At 46.0% G+C, this 27,488-nt stretch overlaps 1 protein-coding gene across 3 annotated transcripts in view; it reads left to right on the forward strand.

Moving 5' to 3' along the window:
- LOC140208698 (NACHT, LRR and PYD domains-containing protein 3-like) overlaps positions 1-26,057 on the forward strand; it is a 44,917-nt gene extending 18,860 nt beyond the window's left edge. The window contains exons 2-12 of one of the 3 annotated variants that reach the window (XR_011888877.1): positions 4,796-4,886; positions 6,603-6,769; positions 13,009-13,180; positions 13,278-13,343; positions 17,646-19,401; positions 20,014-20,100; positions 20,256-20,426; positions 20,582-20,752; positions 20,907-21,074; positions 22,222-22,399; positions 22,844-26,057. Coding sequence is in view for 2 of the 3 variants with exons in the window: in XM_072277572.1 (XP_072133673.1) it covers positions 4,877-4,886; positions 6,603-6,769; positions 13,009-13,180; positions 13,278-13,343; positions 17,646-19,401; positions 20,014-20,100; positions 20,256-20,426; positions 20,582-20,752; positions 20,907-21,074; positions 21,238-21,340 (2,871 nt within the window). In the remaining variant the exon portion in view is untranslated. Of the gene's footprint in view, positions 1-4,795; positions 4,887-6,602; positions 6,770-13,008; positions 13,181-13,277; positions 13,344-17,645; positions 19,402-20,013; positions 20,101-20,255; positions 20,427-20,581; positions 20,753-20,906; positions 21,075-21,237; positions 21,998-22,221; positions 22,400-22,843 lie in introns of those variants that run through there. The other 2 variants (XM_072277572.1, XM_072277573.1) reach the window with 2 other exon arrangements.
- Positions 26,058-27,488: the final 1,431 nt, after the last annotated feature.

The following is a 27,488-nucleotide window of genomic DNA, read 5'->3' on the forward strand; positions in this document are numbered from 1 at the left end:
GTCACCCGGCCCGGAATCGGATCCAAACTTCACCATGATCGATGCCTGGTGTCGATAGTAGTTTTACATAACTCCAGCCCACCGGAAGCGGCCGTTCGGTCTGTTGTGTTCTTGCTGACACGAGGGTTAAACAGAGAAATCGCACCCTCGGGACACTGAATCACGTGTATGAGTAGTTTCATCTTTCCCCGTTCAGACAGGACAGTGAGATCCAGATCTCTCACGTCCTCTCGGGGGACTGGGAAGTTTATTTCCATCTTGTTTCCATGACTACGACTTGCCGAGATGCTGACAGTGTTTTCCGATAAGTGTCCCTAGTAATGAGAGAATTATGTCTTGTTCATTTATCCGGGTTTCTCGGAATTGTGTACATTCCCTCCAGAATTTCCGAAGGAGCAACCCGGGCTGTCTAATATTCCCACATGAATAAAATGGGGAATCTTTATTTTGTTTTACATGTACAGAAGTAGAGTGAAAATCGTTTCTTCGGTATTATCTACACAGATCAATACATTACAGCAGTACATTGAGGTAAAACGATACCAGAGTGTGACAACTCATTCTGGTTACAGAGAAAGTGCAGTGCCGGTAGATATGTGGTGCAAGGTCAGATCGATTTAGACTGTGAGCTCCATCTCATCCCGCTGGGGAACATTCAGTTCGCTTATCACAGCCGAATGGACACCATCCCTGAGCCTGGTGGTATGTTTCTGTTTTACTTTATCTTCGCCCTGATGGGAGGGTGAGAAGTGAGAATGTTCGGGGTTGTGGTGATCTTTCATTATGTTGGCTGCTTTACTGAGGCGGTGGGAAGTGTAGACTGAGTCCATGGAGGGGAGGTTGGTTTCTGTGATGTGCTCAGCTGTGTCCACAGTTCTCCACTACTTCATTCCGTTAAAGGAAGAGCAGTAGCCATGTGAAGATGTGAAGTACCGGGATGGGATACTTTCTGCGGTGAATTGATAAAGTGTGTGAAGTAGAAAAGGGCATACACCAAAGTTCTTATTGTTTGTTCTGGCTTTGTTATATTGGAATCTGTTATCTACTAGTGCGTACTATTATTTCAGGATCTGCGTATTGCTGGAGGACCATCAGAGATCGGCCATGATACCCTTCTCCCATCCGGCTCTATCTACTCACCCCCTGCCCAACTGGTTCAACCTCTGTCCAGCCTGCATCCCATCACCTCAGTGACATATATCAACCATCTTGTTCAACCGCTGTCCAGCCTGTATCCTACAACCTCAATGATATATATCGACCGTCTTGCTCAATCTCTGCCCAGCCTGCATCCCATCACCTCAGTGACATTTATCAACAATCTTGTTCAACCTCTCTCCAGCCTGTATCCCACCACCTCAATGATATATATCAACCATTTTGTTCCACCTCTGTCCAGCCTGTATCCCACCACCTCAATGATATATATCAACCATCTTGTTCAACCTCTGTCCAGCCTGTGTCCTACAACCTGAGTGAAAAAATATCAACCTTCTTGTTCAATCTCTGTCCAGCCTGTACCCTACCACATCAATGATAAATATCTACCATCTTGTTCAACATCTGCCCAGCCTGTATCCCATTGCCGCAATGATACATTTCAGGAATCTCTCTTTCAAACTTTGCCATCATTGTGAAGTTTTTTTTGGCATCTTTTCCAGGATTTTTTTTTTGATAGTTAGGACTACCAGAGGTTTAATTCAACACAGCACGTGGCAGGGTAAAAGCAGCCATTTCAATTTTAGATTCACTGTTACAAACTGGATGCCGTGTTAATCTTTGACAGAATGGAACTCATAGAATCTGATGTTGGGTTTATTATTTTCTTTTTCTGTTTTTTTTTTGCAGTGAGCCACGTCATCCGTTTCCAGGGTAACAGCCCGTCAGAGCTGCAGCAAGTGTTGCACTTTTTATCGCTCTGTGGTCACCGGCTCTCAGCGTAGAGACAGTGGCCTCAGGAGCAAATGTAACAGAGTGACAGTGGGAGGAAAGGATGCTGTGAGCATTGACTGTATGGGATGTATTACACCAGGGTCAGGATGAACTGAGGAACTAACAAATGGGTTGGGGTGGGGTGGCATTTAAAGTTTAGGGTGTTGCTGATATTTTACAATCAGTTACTATCTGTGCATTAAAATGAAGAGGGAGAGAATACTACAGTTGCAGGAAATTTAAAGTAAGGAGGAGAAAATACTGGAAACGCTCAGCAGATCGGCAGCACCTTGCACAGTCTCATTTCTGAAACTGGGTCTCCCACCATTTGTCCTTTCAGAGATGTAGTCTGATCTACTGAGTTCCCAGCATTTTCTACTTTATAATTTTACATTTTATTCCTGCTACACTGCAGGAAACATGGCAGCTAGCTATGCCGGGCGAGATCCCACACAGCAAGAAGATTGTAATCAAATGTGTTTGGTTTAGCTGCTGGGGACAGGTTGAAGTGTATCCGCATCCTCCATACAGACCGGGGAACCAGCCGGAGCCCCGGCCCCGGCAGAGGGTCATGAGGTTCCAGTTCCACCTTAGTTTGTGAATCGGAAATGGCAGGAACACCCACAGCAAATCGCCGGCATCAAAGCGTCTTTGTACGGGTGATAATATTGGGCTGGTGACTCTGATGATATGGAACTGGCAGTATACGGGCTTCAGTCCAGGTTGGTAATTCGACAGCCGGGATCGGAATTTTCTCAGTCCGCAGTGAACCTGAAGTCTCGGGCGGTTGGACATGGGTTATGGGGAAATCACCGTCTCCACTGCCCAACAGGACAACATATCTGTCAAGTATTTTTGGAGATTATTTAAGAGTTAACTAGGGAGTTTGGTGAATTAGGCCAGTGATGTTGTTCTTCTGAACTTTGGTAAAGTCCGTAGCAAGATCCCACATGGCAGCTGATCTGGAAGGTTCGGTCACGTTGGATTCACGGGGAGCTGGCGAGGTGGATTCACACTGGGCTCGAGAACAGGAAGCAGAGGGAGATGATTGAAGCTGGTTTTAGCGAATGGAGGCCTGTGACGAGTGGGATGTGTGTGTCAGTGTAGAGACCTCTAAAATTCATTATTCATGCCATTGATTTGTATGTATGGCACGATTAGCAAGTTTGAATTGAATTGAACTAAATAGAATTGATTTCTTACATCCTTCACATACTTGAGGATTAAAAATCTTTACATTATGTCTCGGTCGAAATGTGCAACGTGCAATCAAATTAATTTATAATAATTTGTAGTAAATTGAACAGTCCATACAATATAGAGTATACTCAAATCAGCGTGAATTAATTAGTCTGATGGCCTGGTAGAAGAAGCTGTCCCGGAGCCTGTTGGTCCTTGGGAATTGGGATATAAACCGTTTTCTTTTTTACAGTCTAAAGGCCACTGCTAGGTTTTCCAGATCTGCTGGCAAATTGCATGCAACACTTTTACATCATCACCTTTGAAAGTTTTAAACAATTCAACTGGACTCCTGTCACATCCTGTAGCCTTATTATTAGCAACGTTTTCTATCGCCCATTCGACTTCACTTTCCAGAATGTCCGGCCCTATATCGTCGAGGGAGTCACGGCAGGTGTCTTCCTGTTGGGATATTTCCTGTACAATTCTTCAGTATATTTCTGCCATCTCTTTTTGATGTCTTCTGCTGTAAGGGCTTCTTTGTCTTTTACTATAGTTATTTTTGCATGAAATGTTCCTTTGATTTCTCTAATCGTCTTGAATAGATCTCTTGTTTTTCTTTTTCCAATTCTGTTGGATTCTTCAGCTTCTTTGCATTGCTCCTTTAAGTATGTTTCCTTACTTCTCCTTTCTATCTTATTCAACGTTGTGTTTATTTGGAGGTGTTTGTTTCAATCTCCATTGTCCTTCACTTCTCTTCTTTTCGCTGCTCAGCTTCCACAGGAATCTATTTTGCTTTCCTGATCTTTTTTTTGTTTGCAATACTTTTTGTTGGCACCTCTTGTGAAATGCTCCTTGCTTCTCTCCATAGCTCTTCTGGTTTTCCCTCTACCGGCTTTAATCCATGAATCTGTTCTTCACCTCCACTGCTTATTTTTGAGGGATGCTATCACCATCAAACTTTGCTGGTACGTTGGTTTTCCTGGCACTCTTCAGTTTCATTCTGAATATTGCAATATTGCAGCTAATGGTCTGAGATTGTCGTAGGACAGAGGGACCGAGGAGTCTAAGTGCACAGTTCGCTCAAGGCGGTGACACGGGGTGGTGAAGAGATGTTTACCACGCCGTCCTTCAACAGTTAGGGTGCTGAGTGCAGGAGTTAGGATATTATTTAATTTATTTTGTTTATTGAGATACAGTGAGACACGCTGCTCATTTAGTCCCCCAATTTGATCCTAGTCTTGTTACAGGGCAATTTACAATGACCAACTAACCATTAAGACGGTTGGGGGTTGGGGTAGCCGGATCACCTGGAGGAAACCCATGCGATCACGGCGAGAACCTGCAAACTCTGATTGGCAGCGGCGGGAATTGCAACTGGGTCGTTCGAACTGTAACGACTTGTGTTACCACTATGGGGCCGTTGTATAATTCATTGGTGAGACTGTGTTTGCAGTATGAAGTATAGTTCTAGCCGCTATATGTTTGAAAAGACTTGGTTAAAGTGGAAAGAGTACAGAGAAGACTTGCGAGTGTGCTGTCCCAGTCCTCAGTGCTGGAGGGAGGATGGCCACTCTATGACTTTACTCCCTGGAATGTAGGAGACTGAGCAGCGACCTCACAAAGTGTTTTAAATTTGAAGGGCAGAGTAACTGACTCACTCTGTTTTATTTGTGTAATTCAGATCATCGCCAGCAGGTGGTGCTTTCTTCCACCCGGACGGCAGACAAGCAGCCGACAATCAACCAACTCAGTCAGAGTCAGAATGTACACAGGTATGTTCACTGGACTCTTTCTCATTAAAACTCTGTCATCATGGTACACGCGTAGTCAAATGTTCAGAGGAATAAAGGTAGGCGCTAAATGGGCGCAGAAAAACTGTCATCATTGATCCTACTGGTAAAGCGACCTTGAGCACTGGAACAATTCACCAGGCCCAGCGTGGGGAATCACTCTGTGCAAATCTTCACCTGAGTGAAGGGGAAGGAGCTCCTGAAAATACAGTCGGTGTGGGTGAAACTCAGAGAGGAATACAACAGCGGGCAATGTAACAGTCCAGGCAGCAGACAGCCGGTGAGAGAAACAGATGTTTCTTTAGGAAGGGCAATGCTGAATTCTTCCCGGATTTTCAGGTTGTTGCTCAAAGGAGATGAGGGAAGTTTCCCGGTGTCTGTTTTCTGTTGTCGAGTTAAAGAATGTTATATTGTGGGAGAACAGGCTGGGTGCGGGGGGCAATGAACAGGAGAAATTTTAAACAGGGAATCTGGGAGAGGCTACCGAGGCAATGAATGTCCTTGGTGAATAAGGTTAAAGTAAATCAAGAGGGTAAGTAGAGAGGGCAACGCACGCAATGATGGAGGAGCTCACAGGTCAGGCAGCACCTATAGAGGGAAATGAACAATAGACGTTCTGGGTTGAGGAATCTTCAGCGGAGACTTTGTACATTGAGTTCAGTGTTGTCTTGGACACATAAAATAGAGAAGGACTGGAGGAGCATTCTTCTGGGCGAAGGTCTGTGACCAGTAGTCTCCGCAAGGATCACTGGCTCGCTATGCGTCATATGGGATGTAAGTAACTTATTACTCAAAATAATTCTATATATAGAAACACATAGGCGGACTGATTCGTTGATTTACAGACTCGGCGGAGTTGTGTAAATTGGGACTGTTGTCAAAATGTTCAGCATCCAATTAGAAATATGAACGGAGAGACACCAAGTACAGATAGTTCGGGCAAATGCGAGGATTTGAACCTTGGGAGGTCAAGTTCCCGAACGAAGTGTGCAGTGAATGCTGGGGCGATTAGGAAGGCTGATGTATGGACCGGTCTTGTGATGGATGTGCATAGCTTCCTGAAAGTGACAACATAACTGGCAGCGTGCTAAGGACGGGTTGAGGTGTGAGTATGTATTTTTTAAAGTTGTTCTGTAACTGGATAAACTTTGGTTAAGAGACAGTCTCGGTAATGTGCACAAATATGGTAGCCATATCATGAGAATAATGTGGAGGGTCTGGCGAGGGTGCAGACGAGTTTCATCACGATTACAGAATATAATCAGTTACCCAGATTACAGGATATTGGCGGCCAGGAGAGGTCGAACAAACCTGGATTGCTTTTTTGGAGTGTCGGAGTCTGAGGCCTTATCTCAGAGAACTTCATAAATTTACGAGAGGCACAGCACACTTCGATAGTCTGTGACTCAGTGCAAATATCAAGCACTGGAGTGAATAGGTTTAAGGTGAGGGGGTAAAGTTTAAAGGAGATTTAGGACGCATGTTTTCCACAGAGAGTGATCGGTGTCTGGAATGAGCTGCCGAGGGAGGGACTGGAAACAGATACTCAGCAGCATCTGAGAGGCGTTTGAACTCATGAGTAGGCCGGGAACGGAGGGATATTGACCATGTTCCTGAAGATGGGATTGGTTTAAATTGGCATCGTGTCCGCATACACATGGTACACTCTACTATTTTATGCTCTGTGACTGACTACAGATCTGAACTCCGCAATCTCCGCCTTCCTGTCAAATTGTGAGGATCACCAACTGTTCCTGTTGACGAGATTCTACATGGAGCGACTGGAGCAGGCGATTGAGGAGGGTGTGGAGGGAGTCGGCTTCATGTTAATGGCCGAGGATCACTTCACCGGGCGAGACTATCACGTAAGTGGGAGGGATATAGACTAACTGTAGATTCTACTGAATCAATCACGGACCGACAGAACGGGCGCAACGGCACCTCTGGGATATTAAAATCCTGCAATGCTTGTGGTGAGCATCAGGAAAAGAATTTTGGTTTTCAGAAACACTGAACCTTCATTTACCAATATAAGCCTCTGTCCAATTTTCTGAACACATTCACTTTTAGACAGGTTAGGATACAGACAATGATTGAGAGCTGATTTTAGTGCTGTGATACTTGACGGACATTGCAAGTAGACAGAGAACCACTTTACACCATTCAGTCTGACATCACATCATGTTCCCAATGCTCGACCTTAATGGCCATTCACCAGAATCTTTTCATTACCCGCGGGCTTCCCACAAATCTAATATATACTGATTTATTTCTCAGATCATTCTCGAGTCAACCTTCAACCCCATCGTCAATTGAACAGGCAGTGCTGAATATCGTCTCTCTTTTCAACAACTGACGCTCTTGCTTTCGATCAATATCCCAACATGCCTTATGGTTCAGTTACCTTCTGTTTCTTGTCACTGTTCCATTTGGAGTCTCTAATTGCTACAGCATATACTGTTAACACTGGGAACTGCAAAATAATACGATTGAAAATAGTCCAAGAACTGCAGCTAACACGGAATTACCAAGAAACTCCTTTCTAATGGTCCTCGTGTTACTGGGGCGCATTCACCTATAGCTTCGTATATATAATTATCTGGATAGACAGGGTATGATTAGGGACAGTCAACATGGATTTGTGCGTGGAAGGTCATGTTTGACAAATCTTACTGAATTTTTTGAAGAGGTGCTAGGAAAGTTGATGGGGTAAAGCGGTGGATATTGTCTATATGGACTTCAGTTAGGCCTTTGACAAAGTTCCACACGGAAGGTTAGTTAGGAAGGTTCAATCGGCAGGTATTAATATCTAAGTAGTAAAATAGATTCAGCAGTGGCTAGATGGGAGATGCCAGAGAGCAGTGGTGGATAGCTATTTGTCAGATAGGAGGATGGTGTCCAGTGGTGTGCCTCAGGGACCTGTACTAGGCCCAATGTTGTTTGTCATATATATTAATGATCTGGATGATGGGGTGGTAAATTGGATCAGTAAGTATGCAGATGATACTAAGATTGGTGGAGCAGTAGATAATGAAGTAGGTTTTCAAAGCTTGCAGAGAGATTTGGGCCAGTTAGAAGAGTGGGCTGAAAGCTGGCAGATGGAGTTTAATGCTGATAAATGTGAGGTGCTACATTTTGGTAGGACTAATCAAAATAGGACATACATGGTAAATGATAGGGCATTGAAGAATGCAGTAGAACAGAGAGATCTATGAATAATGGTGCATAGTTTCCTGAAGTTGGAATCTCATGTTGATAGGGTGGTGAAGAAAACTTTTGGTATGCTGGCCTTTGTAAATCAGAGCATTGAGTATAGGAGTCGGGATGTAATGTTGAAATTGTACAAGGCATTGGTAAGGCCAAATTTGGAGTATTGTGTACAGTTCTGGTCACCGAATTATCTCAACAAAATTGAAAGAGTACTAGAATGTTGCCTGGGTTTCATCTCCTAGGTTACAGAGAAAGGTTGAACAAGTTGGGTCTTTATTCTTTGGAGCGTAGAAGGTTGAGGGGGGACGTGATAGAGGTATTTAAAATTATGAGGGCGATAGATAGAGTTGACGTGGATAGGCTTTTTTTCCATTGAGAGTGGAGGAGAGTCAAACAAGAGGACATGAGTTGAGAGTTAAAGGGCAAAAGTTTAGGAGTAACAGGAGGGGGAACTTCTTTACTCAGAGAGTGGTAGCTGTGTGGAACGAGCTTCCAGCAGAAGTGGTTGTCATTTAAAGTTAAATTGGATAGCTATTCGGAGAGGAAAAGAATGGAGGATAATGGACTGAGTGCAGGTCGGTGGGACTAGGTGAGAGTAAGAGTTCGGCACGGACTAGAAGGTACGAGATGACCTGTTTCCTTGCTGTAATTGTTATATAGTTATATGCTTACCAGACTGAATTTTAGTGAAGAGCCACACGTTATTCCTATCCCTAACATTCCACATGAGACAGCTTGTCATAGTTTGACTTAGCCATAGTCATCGAACTCTACAGTACAACAACAGGCTCTTCGGCCCATCAAGTCCACACTGACCTATTATATGTCAAGTCGCATTGATCTGCACACCGATTAGATGCATCCATACCCCTCTCATTCATGTACTTATCCAACTTGTTTTTAAATGTTCAAATCGAATGCAAATATACCACTTCCGACGGCAGCTCGTTCCGGACTCTCACCAGCTTCAGAGGAAGAAGTTCTCCCTCAAATTTTCTTTCATCTTTCCTCCTTGATCCATGACCTCTAATTCCGGTCTCACCCAACCTCAGTAACAGATGCCTGTTTGCATCTACTTTATCTGTACAATTTATAAACTTTTTTCCCTCTATCACATCTCTTCTGGTCCTCCTACACTCTATGACAGTCCTAACCTATTCAAACTTTCCCTATATCTCAGGCCCTCAAGTCCTGACAAAACCTTGTATTGTTTTTCTGCACTCGTTCAATCATATTGATATCGTTCCGAGAGGTAGGTGCTCCCATTGCTCCCAATTAGTCCCTGCAAGATCAAATTTGACATAGTATTCCAACTTCTGTCTTCAATACTTTGATTTATGAAATCCCATATTCTAAAGTTTTTAGCAGGACATCTACCTTTGACAAAACTTTTAAGAAATTTTGCATCGGTATTCCCTGATACCTTGTTTTTACCGCACCGCTCAATGCCCAACCAGTCAATGTCTTAATGTTATCGTGGCTTGGCCTCAAATAGTGCACACTTCACACTTGTCTTCATTAAATTCTATCTGCCGAACTCCATTCCACTTCTTTCCAGCTGTTCCAGGTCCCGCTGCAAGCTCTGATAAACTTCCTCGCCATTAATACGTTGATGTCATCCACAGATTTGCTGACTCTGTGTACCACATTGTCATCCAGAGCATTTATATACAGTATATGACATACAACACCAGGTCCAGTACAGATCCCTGAAGCACACCACTGGTCTAAGACCGCCAGTAAGTCAAGCAAATTTCTACACGAATCCAATATCTAAACTAACTTACTACCATGTCATGAATGCCAAGCAATTTAATCTTATTGACCAGGCTGCCATGAAGGACCTTGTCAAAGGCCTCGCTGAAGTCCATGTATACAACATACACTCACTTGCCTTCATTACTCGTTTGGTAACGTCATCGAGAAACCATAAGACTGGTTAGACAGGATATACCAGGTACAAATCAGTGTTGACTATCCCTAATGAATCCTTACCCATCCAAATACTCATATCCAGTCCCTCAGAATACCTGCCAATAACTTTACCATCACTGGTGTTAGGCTCATCAACCTGTAATTCCCTGGCTTTTTCTTACAGCCTTTTCAAACACCAGAACAACATTATCTACCCTCCAATACTTCCACATCTGACGTTCTAAATATCTTTACTGGAGCACCTGCAATCTCTGCACTCACCTCAGACAATTACGAAGGAAAACCTTGGGGATTTACCCCCCTAATCTGACTCAAGACAGAAACCACCTCCTCCTCTGTAATCTGTATAGAGTCCATGATCTCACTGCTGTTTTGCCTCACTCTAAAGACGCTGGTATGTCTCCTGAGTAAATATAATTGCAAAAAATCAATTTTAAATCTCCCCCACCTACTTCGGCTTCATGCACAAATGCCCACTCTGAACTTCAAGAGGACCAATTTAGTCCGTTGGTATATTTTTGTTCCAAATATATTTCATGAAGGATTTGGGGATCTGTTTTCCCTTGTCTGCTAGAGCAAACTCATGCCGTACTTTCACCCTCTTGATTTCCTACTTTAGTAACTCTTGCATTTCTTGTACTCATCAAGTACCTCATTTGATCCTTCGAGCCTATACTTGTGATGTGCTCAGGGCCTTGATATCTCTAAAAAAACAATGTTCTCTAAACGAAGGTACCCCTGCCTTTCATTCTGTCAGGAACTTTCAAACTCTGTACTTGTGGTCATTTATGCATTTGAACTCTGTACTCTCAAAATATCAGTTTTGGAGGGTTCACACTTACCAAGCACATCTGTACCAGAAGACAACCAGTCCCAATCCACTTTCATCAGATCCTTTCTGGTACCATTAAAATTGGCCTTTCTCCAAATTAGAATCTTAACCCGAGGACCAGACCTATCCTTTTCCATAATGATATTTAAACTAATGGCATTATGATCACCAGATCCAAAGTGTTCTCCTGCACACACCTCTGCCGCTTGCCCTGTCTTGTTCCCTAATAGTAATTCCAGAATGCGCTCTCTCCAGTTGTGACCTGAGTATATTGATTACAGAAACTTCCCTGGACACGTTTGACCTGCACTATCCCATCCAGCCCTTTAACCCAGTGAGTCAGTCAATAAATGGAAAGTCAATTGTCTACCATCAGAATCTTATGTTTCTTGTTTCTGTGATCTCCCTGCACGTTTGTTCTTCTAAACCCCATTGATTATTGGGTGCTCTATAATATAATCCAACTAACATGGTCATCCCTTTCTTATTCCGTAGTTTCACCTATGTAGTCTCATTGGACCAGCTGTCCAGTTTGTCCTGTCTGAGCAATGCAGTGACATTTTCTCTGACTAGTTATGCCACCCGTCCCTCTGTAATCCCTCCCACTCTATCGAATCGTGTCTAATGCAACGGAACACTGGAATGCTGAGCTGTTAATCCTGCACCTCCTCCAACCAAATCACAACAATGGTTACAATGCTGTAATTCAATGTGCTGATCCACATGCTAGGCCGATCTGTCTTTCATACAGTACTCCTTGCATTGAAATAATACGTATTTTGGGAAAAACAATTCTCATCCTTTAGTTTCCTGACTTTGTATGTTGGCTTAACAACATCTTTCCCACACAACCACTCCACCATCCATGCTGGTTCCTCACCCCCTGCAACTCAAGTTTGACACCTCCCCCCTCTCCATGCAGTGCTAACAACCCTTCCCACAGGGGTATCAGTCTGCCTCCAGTTCGGGTGTAAAACGATCACGGCTGTCCAGGCCACAACTTCCTTGGAAGAGAGCCCAAACATCCAAACATCTGAAGCCCTCGGTCATGCACCATCTCATCAGCCAGACGTTAAACTGTATTATCGTCCTATTTCAGTCCTCCCCAGCATGGGGCACGGGTAGCAATCTTAAGAACACAACCCTGGAGTTCCTGCACTTCAGTTTAGCATCTAACTCCATGAACTCACTTTGCAGGACCTCATCACACTTACTACTCTTGTCATTGGTACCAACGTGGACCATGACCTCTGGCTGCTCACACTGCCCTTAAGAAAGTTTCAGACTCGAACCGAGATATCCCTGACACACCATCCAGAAATATTGTTCTCGTCAACAGAATCTCCAGTCTGTTTTCCTAACCGCGGAATTCCCCCTGTTAGTTCAGCTCACGCTTCTCACTCGTTCTGAGTCACAAAACCAAACTCGGTATCAGAGGCTTAATGACCGTGGCTTTCCTCTGCTAGGTCATACCCCGAAACAGAAATCTGTATACCTGTTACAGAGGAGTTTCCTGCAGTGGCTGCCTCTCAGTTACCTGTGTCCTGCGCCTTAGGTATAGCTCCATCCCTGTATAGCCTGTCAGTCAACCTCTCATCCTCTTGAATGATCCTGGGTTCAACCAGCTCCAGTTCCAATTCCTGATCACAGTCTGTAAGAAGCTGCAGCTGGATGCAATTCCTGAAGGTGTAGTTATCTGGGACACTGGCGGTCTCCCTGCCTTGCTACACGCAGTATGAAGAGCATTCCACTATCCTGCCTGGTATTCTCACTGTTCTAACCGTGAAAAGGAAGGGAAAATACTATCCAAAATCTACCTAAAGCCTCCACCTCGCCTCACTGAACCTTCTCTGACACAAAGCCTCAACTCCCCACTCTATCCCTGGCTCACTCACACTGTGTCTACTCCACTTAAAACTTGCCAAGCGGATGTTTCCCGACAATCTGTGGCGTTGAGAAGGACATGACTGACCCCGCTCACTTCTTTTAAATTCTTTCCCCCACTATGAACACTTCAATGGCTGTTAGTGATTTGCGGCGAGCAGAATGCACTGGGTCAGTCCATGTTCAGGGTAGATTTGTACCCATCCCTCCGCTCCTCAATATATTCCCCATTGTTCATTACAGAGCGTGACTGAGCTGGCGGAGAAGGGAAACCGAGCGGGCGCTTCCAAACTCCTCCTGGACCTAGTGATGGAGAAGGGCTCCGGGGCCCGGAGGGTGATGTGGGAATCCTTTGTGAAACTACACCACCATTTACCGAAGCTGAGCAGAATATTGAATGAAATATGGGAACGTGGTACGGTGAACAATACACTGTGTGTTACAGATGTAAATGCTGATGAATTTACAGTATTACACAGACCAGACTTCATGCAGGTTAATCTGTTGAACAGGTGACAGCCAGTTCGCCTACATGGACACTGAGCGGGGTTTATCTGAAATGCCGGTGCATCTGAAGGGTAAGAGATGGAACGGAAATCTCAAAGTCTTTATTTCACTCTGACAGTCTGAATACCTGTATTTAGAGGCCGGTTTAGAGACTGCCAGAGTCGGGAAGACAGGTTTTTGTTGCTGTGGCTGAAGGACAGAAAGCGATTTTCATTTGTCACAACACCCGACACCTTCCGGGTCTCAGGCTGTGCACCCAGAGGCCTCTACGAGTTTGATAAACAGACATTCCAGTCAGTCAGAGATGAAACCACGGCGTTCCCCTTTCTGTAGGGCCGAATATCCTGGGATCTGACAAAACTGAAGGCAAACCATTCCCATTGGAACATCCAACTTCAGCAAGGGAAATCTCATACCTCCGATCCAAAGCGAAGCCGAGAGTTGTTGTTATTCCTCCAAAGCCCACAAGACGTAGCAGCAGAATTAGGCCATTCAGCCCATCAGTCTGCTCCGCCATTCCATCATGGCTAATCCCAGATCCCAGTCAGCCCCATACACCTGCCCTCTCGCTATATCCTTTGATGCCCTGACCGATCAGGAACTTCTGCCTTAAATATACCCATGGACTCGGCCTCCACTGCAGTCTGTGACAGAGCATTCCACAGATTCAGTACTCTCTAGCTAAAACGAAATCCTCCTTACCTGTTTTAAAGCATCGCCCCTCAATTTTGAGGCTGTGCCCTCTAGTTCTGGATATCCACCCTGTCTGGTCCTTTCAACATTTGGTAGGTTTCAAACACATTCCCTCGTATTCCTCAAAATTCCAGTGAGTATAGGCCCAAAGTTGCCAAAACACACCTCATATGTTAACCCCTTCATTCCCAGAATCATCCTCTTGAATCTCCTCTGGACCCTCTCTAATGACAACACATCTTTTCAGAGGTATGAGGCACAAAACTGTTGACAATACTCCAACTGCGGCCTGAATACCGTCTTGTAAAGGCTCAGCATTTATATTAGATGCATCATCGAACATTTACAACACTCTATTCCATCTGCCACTTTTTGCCCATTCTTCCAATTTGTCTCAGTCCTGTTGCAATCGCACTACCTACCCCTGCACCTATCTCTGTATCATCCTCAAACTTTCATTCCATCGTCTACATCATTGACAAACAATCTGAAAGCCAGTGGTCCCAATACTGATCCCTGTGGAACAGCACCAGTCACTGGCAGCCGACCAGAAAAGGCCCCTTTTATTCCCACTCGCTGCCTGTCAGTAATTCCGCGACACATGCCAGTATCTTTCCTGTGACGCCATAGATTTTTATCTGGTTAAGCAGACTCATGTGCGGCACCCTATCAAATGCCTTCTGAAATTCCAAGTAAATGCCATCCACTGACTCCTTTGTCCACCCTGCTTGTTACTTCCATAATGAATTCTAACAAAACCCACGCTAACTTACTTTGTCATTAGTCTCCAAGTACCTTGAAATCTCAACCTTAATAGGAGACTCCAACTCTTTCCCAATCACCGAGGTTTGGCTAACTGGCCTATAATTTTCTTTCTTTTGCCCTCTTCCCTTCTTAAAGAGTAGAGGTACAATTGCAATCTTCCAGTCCTCCAGGACCATGCCCGAATCAAGTGATTCTTCAAAGTTCATGACCAATGCATCCGTCAACTCTTCAGCATCCTCTCTCATGACTGTGGGATGTAGTCCATCTGGCACAGGTGACTTTGCACCTTAAGAGCTTTCAGTATGCCGAGAACTTTTTAATTTGTAATAGAATGGCACTCACTCCTACTGCCTGTCACTCGCAGACCACTTCACGCTGCTAGCGTCTTGCACAGTGAAGATATATGTAAAGTACACATTAAGTTATTCTGCCATTTGTTTGTCCACCATTACTATGTCACCAACATCATTTTCCAGTGTTCCAGTATCAACTCTCACTTCCTTCTTACTGTTTATATAACTGAAAAAAGTGTTTAGTGTTTATTATCCTGCTTTATATTATTGGCTTTTCTGCCCTCATATTTCATCTTTCCCCTTCTTATAGCTTTTTTAGTTGCCTTTTGTTGGATTTTAAAAGTTTTCTATTCATCCAACTTTCCCTCACGTTTGTTGTTTTGTATGCCCTTTCCTTGGCTTTTATGTAGTCTTTAAATTCCTTTGTCAACTATGGTGGCCTATACGTGCCACTTGAGAACTTCTGCCTCCGTAGCCCATATCTATCCTGCAACTTGTGACCTGTTCCCGGAAGCTTCAGCCATCTCAGCTCTGCCGTCATCTCCACTGGTATCCTTCTCCAATCTACCTGGGTAAGCTTCTCTCTCGTGCCTCTGTAATTCCCTTTATTCCATTGCGATACTGATACTGTAAGTTATGCTTCTCCCTCTCAAACTGCAGAATCAATTCATTCAAATGATGATCACTACCTCTTAAGGGTTCTTTTACATTAAGCTCCCTCATAGGATCAGGGTTATTGCACAACACCCAATCAAAGATAGCCCTTCCCTGAGTATTCCTAAGCACAAACTGCTCTAAAACGCTAACTCATCGGTATTCAGTAAAATCCCTCTCTTGCGATCCAACTCCTGAAGTTTGTTTGATTTTCTTATTCCGCGAGCATATTGAAGTCCCCCATTACAATTGCGTCATCACATTTATTACATGCCTTTTCCAGCTCCCTTTGCAATCTCAACCCCACACCTTTGCTACTATTTGCAGGCCAATAAAGGATTCCCATAATTTTTTTTTTTAACCGTTGCAGATTCTTATGTCCACCCACAAAGATTCAGCATTCTCTGACCCTATGCCACCACTTTTTTAAAGATGTGATTCTATCTCGAACCAACACAGCTACAATACCACCGCCTATGCCTTCCTGCCTGTCCTTTCGACAAGACGTACATCCTCTACCGTTAAGCTCCCAACTGTGGTCTTCTTTCAGCCACGACTCAGTGATGCCCGCAACATCATTCCAACCAATCTCTAATTGCGCCAAGCGTTCGTCCACCTTATTCCGAACGCTGCGCGCATTTAAATACAATGCGTTCAGTCCTGCATCTGCGCCCTTTTGAATTTTGTCTATGTGGTACAATTTAACACTTTGCTCTGTCTGTATGTGAACCCAGTCATTGGCTTGTCCTTCCTTACATTCATGTTACACCCATCGTCTACTTGTAAACCTGCTGGTTCATCCACAACTCTATCGTCCGAGTTCCAATCCCCCTGACATTTTAGCTTAAAACACTCCCAACAGCTCCAGTAAATCTGCCCGTAAGAATATTGGTCCCTATCGGATTCGTGTGCAACACGTCCCTTTTGTACAGGTCTTACCTGCCCCAGAAGTGGTCCCAATTATTGAGAAATCTGAATCACTGCCCCCTGCTCCAAATCTTCAACCACAATTCCTCTGCCACCTCATTCTATTCCTATTGCCACTGTCGGGTGGCACAGGCAGCTGTCCTGAGATGACTACATTTGAGGTCCTGCTTCTCAGCTTTTTACCTAACTCCCTGTGTTCTGTTTTCCAGACCTCCTCCCTTTTCTCTTCCTATGTCGTCGGTACGAACGTTTGCCCCGACCTCTGGCTGCTGAACATCCTTTCTCAGGATACTGTGGACGCGTCCAGAAACATTTTGGACAATGGCACCTGAGAGGCGAAGACCATCGGTGTTTCCATTTTCTGTCCACAGAATCACCTACCTGTCCCCCTGACTTTAGAGTTCCCTATTACCGCTGCCATCCTCTTCAGCTTCCTGCTCTTCCGCACATCATCGGGGAATTGCCTGAGGTCATGTACCAGCTCCTCAGAGAGTAAGAGACTGTAGACTAGTGCGGGGTGTGTTACATTGAGACTGGTACAGCCTGGAGAAGGAAGCAGAAATAGTGTTCCTTTTCTGTGGCTCAGTACTGACAGCTTAATCCTAAAGGACTGTCAAGAACATGGGGTCCATTGTGAGAAAAGTAAAAGTCAGTAGAGCAAGTAGATGCCCCCCTCCCCCCACTGTTACCATCTGCAGTGTTGCCCAGTTCAGCAGAAGCTGAGCAGTGAAAGCGGTGAAACCAGCCGCTCCACACAACACTCTCCTCTCCAGAATCACGTGTGCACTTGGTGCTCGCTGGAACACCAGGGAATCTGCAAACTACGAACAGAGGGGAGAGGAGAGCCTTTCACAGTGAAACTGAATCAGATCAGAAATGTTTCTGGGCCATCGTTCATTCTCAGACACTCTTAGCTCTGACCTCCCAATTTTACCCAAACAATGCCTTTAACAAGTTTTTTTATTTTTATTGAAGAAAAACTGTTGTGTGCTCCATGTTCATCAGATTGGGCATTGACAACCTATTTCTGTCCATCCAAAGATGTTCGAAGGAAACACATGGAGACTCTGCGGACACAAACTGAAACCCTGAGAGTGAACACGATCCTGATGAGGGAGAAGGTGAAGGTTTTCCAGCTGGTTGATCGATACGCTGAGCTCACGGTCATTTCTACTGTTCGAGATCGGAGACTGGTGGAACATGAGCTGCTGGCAAGAGGCAGAGACCACGAGGAGTGGAGAGAGGAACATCTCCGCGGAAAGCTGGAAAAAATCCGGACTGATCAATTATTTACGAGGAGTTTTCTGCAAAAATTTAAAAGATCTGTCTTTGGAAACAAAACAGGAATGTCGGCAGCAGTGGCCGGAGTCCCAGGGGTCGGGAAAACAACAATGGTACAAAAGATTGTTTATGACTGGGCCACGGGAAAAATATACCGACAATTCCAGTTTGTCTTCAGTTTCAAATTGAGAGATTTAAACTCCATTCACTGCAGAATAAACCTGAGGGAACTGATTCTGGATCAGTATCCTTACTTTGGGAATTCCCTGAGAGAGGTCTGGAAGAACCGGGAGGGATTACTGTTTATATTCGATGGATTGGATGAATTCAAACACAACGTCGACTTTGCTGATGGTCGGAGAGATACAGAACCCAAGCACCAGTGCCCAGATCCCGAGTGGTGGTGTGAGGTGTCTGACATTGTGTACAGTTTAATCCAGGGCAAGCTGCTCCCAGGGTGTTCAGTGCTGGTGACCACCCGCCCCACTGCGTTACATTTATTGGAAAAGGCAGACATCGGTGTCCGGGCTGAAATCCTGGGATTTGTTGGTGAGGAACGGAAGGAATATTTCATCAGGCATTTTGATGATCAGACAGTGGCAGAAGCTGTTTTCAAACACGTGAAGGAGAACGAGATCCTGTACACCATGAGCTACAACCCCTCCTACTGCTGGATCCTCGCTCTGGCACTGGGCCCCTTCTTCACACAAAGATTCAGGGACCCGCAGCGAGTTCCCAAGACCATCACTCAGTTATATTCCTACTATATTTACAACATCCTGAAAAACCACGGCCGTGAGATTGAGAACCCCCGTGAGGTGTTACTCAGTGTTGGCCAGATGGCCTTCAGAGGAGTGTCCGAGAAGAAGATTGTGTTTACAGATGGAGATTTAATCAACTACAATCTGCAGCCTTCCCAGTTCCTGTCCGGGTTCCTGATGGAGCTGTTGGAGAGAGAGGATTCTGCCCGGTGTGTGGTGTACACATTCCCACACCTCACCATCCAAGAGTTTGTAGCTGCAGTCGCACAATTCCTGAATCCACATCCCGGGGATATCCTGAAATTCCTCACTGAAGCCCACAACACGACAGATGGGCGATTTGGGGTATTTCTCCGTTTTGTTGCTGGTCTCTCCAACCCAATGACAGCTCGGGGCCTGGAGGAGTTTCTGGGTCCATTTCCTCATCAAACAACCTGCCGGGTGATTGACTGGGTGAAGGAGGAGGTTAAACGCCAGATTGGAATCACGAGGAGTGAAGTTGGTAAAAGGAGCCTCCTGAACACATTGCACTACCTGTTTGAGTCTCAGAATCGTGGACTGGCTCAGGCCGCACTGGGATCAGTGGAAAAACTTTCATTCAGTGGATTGACACTGACCCCGATTGACTGCGCGGTCCTGTCTCATGTCATCGGACTCTGTGATACAATAAAACAGCTCGACCTGGAGAACTGCCACATTCAGAGTGAAGGAATCCAGCGGCTGGGACCCGGGCTGCACAAGTGCCAGGAGTTGAGGTAACTTGATTTATCTTTCACTGTGAGCTGTGAAAATGTTCCATTGTGTTGCTTCAATGTTAAGGGATTTGGTTAAAACTAGCAAAATCAGATTGTGATGAATTGTGACAAATGCCCGGGGATCGGTCAGTAATTCCCCAAGGACAGGAGGGTTCTGTGGTTCCTTGTGAAGGGATGTTGGAGACTTCATCAGATCAGTGAACAACGGTCATTGGTTTAATGGTAGTAAATCACAGGAATGGCCGTGTTTCTCGCTGCCTGTGACACGTCCATTGACAATGTTCCTTCTCACTGTTACCAACACTGACTGCAGCAGGTGGGTCAGAGATTCACACCCCCTTCCCAGTGAGGAACAAGAGACCGTCAGCAGACTGTCCCAGTGAGAAGGAAATAAATACCATTGTGAGATTGTCCTCCCCTGCCCTTCCCCGTGTGTGACTATCACCATCAGTCCACCTGTGTGACTGTGCTGACTACCAGATACCCAGAACCCATGGGCGCATCTCCACTCCCGATTGTGGGCCTCAGTTCAGACACACCCCTCCCGTACAATCTGTGGAAATATCCGCCGTTTGAATCACTTTGTTCATCAATTTGTCTGTTTGTGCTTAGACTTGGGGAGAATAAACTGGGAGATTCAGGAGTGAAACTGGTGTCTGCGGCTCTGAGGAACCCGGACTGTAAAATACAGACACTGGGGTAAGTACCAGACTGTGGGAGATTGTGTTTACAGTCACTGGGTGTCTGACACTGAACATTATTGTGATCATTAAATGTGTTACTGATAAACACTGGGGATTTGTACCGTCTCCTGTCTCTCTGTGTCCTTCACCCTCACTCTCTCTCATCTACAGTCTGGACAAAGTCGGTCTCACAGATTCTGGTGCCGAGGATCTCGCCTGCGCTCTCAGTACAAACCCATCACTGACAGAGCTGAACCTGGGTTTTAATAAACTTGGAGATTCAGGAGTGAAACTGGTGTCTGCGGCTCTAAGGAACCCGGAATGTAAAATACAGAAACTGTGGTAAGTACCAGACTGTGGGAGATTGTGTTTACGGTCACTGGGTGTCTGACACTGAACATTAATGTGATCAGTAATTGTGTTACTGATAAACACTGGGGATTTGTACCGTCTCCTGTCTCTCTGTGTCCTTCACCCTCACTCTCTCTCATCTCCAGGCTGGGCGGTGTTTGTCTTAAAGACTCTGGTGCCGAGGATCTCGTCTCCGCTCTCAGTACAAACCCATCACTGACGGAACTGGACCTGGGTTTTAATAAACTGGGAGATTCAGGAGTGAAACTGGTGTCTGCGGCTCTGAGGAACCCGGAGTGTAAAATACAGAAACTGGAGTAAGTACCAGACTGTGGGAGATTGTGTTTACAGTCACTGGATGTCTGACACTGAACATAATGTGATCAGTAATTGAGTTACTGATAAACACTGGGGATTTGTACCGTTTCCTGTCTCTCTGTGTCCTTCACCCTCACTCTCTCTCATCTCCAGGCTGGGCGGTGTCGGTCTCACAGATTCTGGTGCCGAGGATCTCGCCTCCGCTCTCAGTACAAACCCATCATTGACGCTGCTGGACCTGGTCTCAAACTCGCTGACAGACCGATCTGTCCCCGCTCTCCGCCGCCTCATACTGACCCTCCCGAGTCTGGAGTGGATCTGGTGAGTATTTGTGTTAATGTTCAATGTGATAAAATATCAGCGAATCCGCGGGTTTTCTGGTGATATTTGTCTGCGAGTGCTGTTGAAACATTAACCCCAGTCCCCTGTTACCGACACTGTTATATAATCTGTTTATTTCGTCTTTATTTCCCTGCTGTTTCAGGCTGGGGAACAATGAGTTCAGTGAGACTGGGGAGAAGGAACTGAGATCTCTGCAGGAACCCAGACCCGGACTGACCGTGATCTGTGAACATCTGAATGTGTGAACATCCCCGCCCGCGGGATGGGGTCATTTTGGCCGATTTCCTGCCCTCCCCTTTAACTCCTGCCCTTACCTTTAATGGCCGCGCGCCGGCTTTAATTCCCAACGTTTCTGACGGAGCTGACTCCCGTTCAGCGCTCTGTGACTTCGGAAGCGGTCCCTCAGTGACGTATTTCCGCCTGTTGTCCAACGGCACAGCTTCCGCCGGATGTGCGTGTTCGAGACTCCCCCACGTGAGACCCCGGGGAATTACACAGACAGGAAGAGCCCGGGGGCCGGGGCTCAGTCTGGGACACCGGTGTCCCGGGGTGGGATTATCCCGGGAGAGAATCCTTTTGCTCCCTTTGCTGAGGACGGTGCATTCGGCAGTCTGGCTGATATAATGATGTTAAATTGACAAATACCTCGGCAGTGACCCTGGATCTGCAGCGATCTCGGACACGGCCCTGAAGTGTGATTTTGTAATCATCGGTTCCCCGATGCAGAGTGACGGTGAGAAACGGGACTGATTATTCAACCAGTCTCTCATTGTCACCGGTCAGTTAATTGTGTGTGACTGTGAGTGAATCGGGAGCAGCTTATTTATTTCCGCACGTCAGCAGCTCACACATTGTTTAATTTACATTTGTCCTGATGAAATCAATAAACCGCTGTAACTTCCTGTCTTGGTGTCGGACTCGAGTCTCACTAGAGGAGAAACAGTGACCTGGGGTTCCTGCTGCCCCCCGCACCCGGTGTACTGCAAGAATGGGTCTGAGCTCCTCACACTGGTACAGCTGCCTCTCAGCTCCAAGCTCAGGGATGTCAGTAAAATAGTGTCTGGTCCCCAGGATCTCTTCACTCCCCATCCCCATCCAGGCTGACCACTGCTTCCTCATTCCCCAGATACTTACACTACCCTGACCTCCACCTCCCTGCGCACTCTCCTTGCTCTCGCAGAAAAAAAACGACAAAGGAGATCAGAAAATGCAAACACGGGGAAATCTGCAGATGCTGGAAATTCAAGCCACACACACAAAATGCTGGTGGAACTCAGCAGGTCCGGCAGCACCTATAGGAAAAGGTACGGTTGACGTTTCGGGCCGAGACCCTTCGTCAGGACTAACTGAATGAAGAGATTTGAGAGGGGGAGGGGGAGATTCAAAATGATTGGAGAAGACAGGAGGGGGAGGGATGGAGCTGAGAGCTGGAAAGATGATTGTCAAAATGGATACAAGGCTGGAGAAGGGAGAGGATCGTGGGATGGGAGGCCAAGCGAGAAAGAAAGGGGGAGAGGAGAGGCAAGGAGTTATAGTGAGAGGGACAGAGGGAGAAAAAAGAGAGGGGAAACAAAAGAAAAAAACATAAAGGGTTAAAAATAAATAAATAAATAAACAAGGGATGGTGTAGAAAGGGGAGGTGGGGCATTAACGGGTTTGAGAAGTCAATGTTAATGCCATCAGTTTGGAGGCTACCCACTCAGAACATAAGATATTCTTCCAACCTGAGTATGGCTTCATCTTGACAGGAGAGGAGGCTGTGGACAGACATACAAGAATGGGAAGAGGACGTGGAATTAAAATGTGTGGCCACTGGGAGATCCTGCTTTCTCTGGCGACAGAGTGTGGGTGTTCAGCGAAACGGTTTCCCAGGCTGAGTCGGGTCTCGCCGATATATAGAAGGCCACATCGGGAGCACCGGACGCAGTATATCACCCCAGTCGACTCACAGGTGAAATGTCGCCTCACCTGCAAGGACTGTCTGTGGCCCTGACTGTCCTATCACACACTCCCGGGATCAGACAGAGAGTGAACCTCCCTCCATACCGTCCCATCGCACACACCCGGGGTCGGACACAAAATGAATCTCCCTCCACTCCATCCCATCACAAACTCCCGGGGTCAGACACAGAGTGAATCTCCCTCCACACCGTCCCATCAGACACTCCTGGGGTCAGACATAGACTGAAGCTCCTTCCACACCGTCCCATCAGACACTCCCGGGGTCAGACACAGAGTGAATCTCCCTCCACACCGTCCCATCATACACTCCCGGGGTCAGACACAGAGTGAATCTCCCTCTTCACGTCCCGTCACACACTCCCGGGGTCAGACACAGAGTGAATCTCCCTCTTCACGTCCCATCAGACACTCCTGGGGTCAGACACAGAGTGAATCTCCCTCCACACCGTCCCATCACACACTCCCGGGGTCAGACACAGAGTGAATCTCCCTCTTCACGTCCCATCACACACTCCCGGGGTCTGGCACAGAGTGAAGCTCCCTCTGCACTGTCCAATCTTGCCATCTCTTGCCCAGACATGGAGAAAAGGTCTCTGTAGAGTGAGATATATCAGCTAAATTCTCGAGTTGAAACGGATTAGTGAGGACACTCTCAGCTTGTAGCACAGGGACCACCGCCCCCTCCCCCCCACACACACACAGAGGAATCTCTGTAGAGAAGGTCAGAGGGGCAGGAAGAGAAGTAGTGTAACGAAGGGGTGCACGGAGTGGGCAAAGGTGTGAGGGGGCACACACGGGCAGGGGAGTACAGGTCGATATTAGAACCCCTGCAGTTAACAATCACATTTGATTTCTAGGGTCCAGAAGTAGCTGAGGATGAAATTGAAGATGAGGAAAATTTTGCAAAACCGGGACCCCACCCCTTCCTGTCCTCTCCCACCATCCGCACTCCTAGGAGGACGCGGTCCCTTCCAGTCCGCTCACATGGGGTACGCTCCCAATCAAACTCCACCCTTGCCTATTCATCCCCATCGCCTGAACTCCAAATGGACCCCACCCCTTCTCATTCCTTCCCATCTTCCGCACACCCAATGGACCCAGTCCTTCCCAGTTCACTCCCAATGGGACCCACCCCTTCCCGTTCACACCCAATGGGACCCACCCCTTCCTATTCACGCCCACTATCTGCCTCCCAATGGGGCTCCTTCCAGTTCATTTTCAACGGGTCTGTGAACCTGGAAACTGGCGGGGACGCCCGAATTCCGTGTTTGACAGAACTCAGGGCGGCGTTTACGGAATTTGACATGGACGCCGATGGGTTTATTAGTTACAAGGAAAGTCGAGGGTCGTGTGGATGTTGACGACTTTGCAAAACGGACTATGTTCCTTCTCCTGGCGGAGGAGGTGGATATTATCGGACTTCAGGACTTCCTGAAGATGGTAGGAGGTGAGGGAGGTTTATGGTGTGAAGGGATCCAGGAGTGTCCACATTAACTGTTTGAAGAGTTACAGGAGAGTCATTTATCATTGATGGTTTGTTTTGAAGAGAGAGAGAGAGAGAGACAAAGAGTGATGGTTGGACTGTCACGGGAGCTAACTTTGGAGATAACACTGAGCAGCTCGAAGGTGCTCGACAGGACATTATTGATGTTAATTCCAAGGACTTGTTGCTTGCTTACATGTCCTCACAGACAAAGGTAGGAGGGACTCTTTGAATGACAGGTGATGCTTAGCACAGGGAAATAAATAGGAGGTCAGATAATACAAACCTCAGACACATGATCGGGACACTAAATGAGCTTTGTGGTGCCCACAGAGAAAGTGGGTTTTTGGAGGACTGATCAGGCAGATCGATCCAAGTGCTCTGCCAGTGAAGATTCAAAGGCAAGACCGGTGGGGAGTTGTCTATGTATCCAACCCTGGCCTGGGTAGACAGCTCAACCACACCGAAGTACGGTCCTCTTTGTTGTTAGTTCACAGTCAGTGACTTGTGAAGGATTTCGGAGGACAGCAAGAAAATCGACGGCAACAGCTCACCTCAAGACTCAACTCTCTCTCTCTCTCTCTCTCTCTCTCTCTCTCCATCGCCATCTCCATCGCCATTCAACTAAATTCCACGAACTGAACTGAACTTTACTCAATATCGTAAGACTGTATCTTTTTACCCCTAGACCTAAAGAAGCTTGGTTTTTCACACGTATATATATTCCACACTTACTTACATCTACTTATTGCTACCCTGTTTGATTTATGTTCACTTAGTTTTCTGTATTGTGTAGTTATTAATAAATATTATTAGTTTCTAGCAATACTAGACTCCAAAGTGGTTTCTATTTCTGCTGGTACTTTATTCCTGTCATGGGGTACGTGACAAAATTGGGGCCTATGTCCGCGATATGAACAAATCGGTCGGGAGGCTGGTTTGAATTGATTGGGAAAAATCCCTTTTGATTTGGAATTTTGATTTGGTTGTGTGGAAAAACAGCAGAAATGGAAGTTTCGGGATTTCTGGAACCGCCAGACCCCGTGTCCGTGAAGAAGGCTAGAAAATATGAGTTGCGGGACCTTGCTAAAGAAGTGAATGTAAAGAGAGGTATGATGAAAGCAGAAATTCAAAGGAAAATAGCTGAATATTATGTCTCTATACAGACACTTGAAGAGGGGAAGTTAAGGAGGTTTCCTGTAGTGAATGAGGAGGTGGAGGTACACCTGGAACAGTTAAAGTTAGAGAGGTTGAAATTGTAGATGAGAGAGGCAGAGAAACAGAGAGCGTTTGAAAGGGAGGGATGGCAACAGAACGCTCAGGTGGTGAACCGTGAGGAGAAGTTTAGTGTCAGTCGGGAAGTTAGGTTAGTGCCTCCATTTGATGAAGCAGAAATTGATAGGTATTTCCTACATTTCGAGAAGGTGACCCGTAATCGGGAGTGGCCGCGGGAGCAGTGGGCGGTGTTACTACACAGTGTGGTAAAGGGAAAGGCCCAGCAAGCATATGCAGCCCTGTCTCTTGAAGACGCAAAAGATTACGATAAAGTGAAGGATGCTGTGTTTAAGGCTTATGAGTTAGCCCCGGAGGCCTACAGCCAAAGGATTCGAGGTTTGAGAAAATCCTGGAACCAAACGTATCTGGAGTTTGCCCATGAGAAACGCGTATACTTTCATCGGTGGTGTGCTTCAAAAGAGGAAAATGAGAATACTGGTAACTTGAAGAATTTAATATTGATTGAAGAGTTTAAAAACTGCGTCTCGGCGGAGATAAGAACGCACTTAGATGGAAAAGGGGCAGCGACACTGTCAGAAAATGCTAAGTTAGCAGCCGAATATGCTCTAACTCATAAAGTTAAGCTTTTCCCCACTGAGATTAACCCACAAGGGAGTAGAGATAATCCACAGGCTAAACCAGAGAGTAAACCGGGGATTAGTGATAAAACTAAGGAGGAAGGGAAGCAGTCGGGGAGAAAATTTCCCAGTTTTAAGTGTTACTCTTGTGGAAAACCTGGCCATGTGGCGTCAAATTGTTTTGCTACGAAAAGGGGAAAAGGAAAGGAGAAAGAGAAAACCCCAACTGCCGGCGTTCAGACGGTTAAAATATAAGAGGGACTCGAGAGATTTATTTAAGAAGGGTTTGTGTCTGTGAAGGAGGGGTCAAACCCAGTCCCGGTTAGAATATGGAGAGGTACTGGAGCTTTCCAGTCACTGATATAAAATAATGTTTTGGAATTCGGTGCTGAGACAGACACTGGGAAAGTAAACATCTTTAAGGGCCTTGGAAAAGGAACAGAGGTCGTGCCTTTGCATAAGATAATCTTGAAATGTGACTTGGTAACGAAACCAGTCAGAAAAGGGGTCCAATCTGAACTACGGATAGACCATGTTGATATCTTACTCGGTAATGACTTTGCAGGTGGGGATATTTATCCAGCAGTTCAGCTCACAAGTAAGCCTGCTGCTGCTGAGGACCCGCCCAGAGACGCTGATGTGTATCCCGCATGCGCAGTGGCACAGAAAGGCTGCTGCTGCTAATATTGATTTATCCGAGACTTTCCTACCGTCCTTATACCAACAGGATTTAGGGGTAGTAAGGCTGAGGAAAGCAAGGAGGAGAGAAAAGACCTGTCCTTGTCAAGGAAGGAGTTCATAGAGGAGCAAAATAGAGATCTAGAAATTGTGGATTTAAAAGAGACAGCTCTCCCTGAGGAGGAAATCCAGAAAGAAACAATGGGGTATTATCTTAAGGATGGGGTGTTGATGAGGACGTGGAGACCAGCCACTGTGCCTGCCATTGAGGATTGGGCTATTGTGCACCAGGTGGTGGTTCCAAAGGTTTGCAGGGTTGAATTTTTAAACCTGGCCCGTAAGATGCCTTCAGGGAGACATTTTGGAGTAAAGAAGACGGTGCACAGGATCATGAGGGAGTTTTATTGGCCTAACGTG

The sequence above is a fragment of the Mobula birostris genome, chromosome 13 (assembly GCF_030028105.1).
Source record: "Mobula birostris isolate sMobBir1 chromosome 13, sMobBir1.hap1, whole genome shotgun sequence".
Taxonomy (NCBI): Eukaryota; Metazoa; Chordata; class Chondrichthyes; order Myliobatiformes; family Myliobatidae; genus Mobula; species Mobula birostris.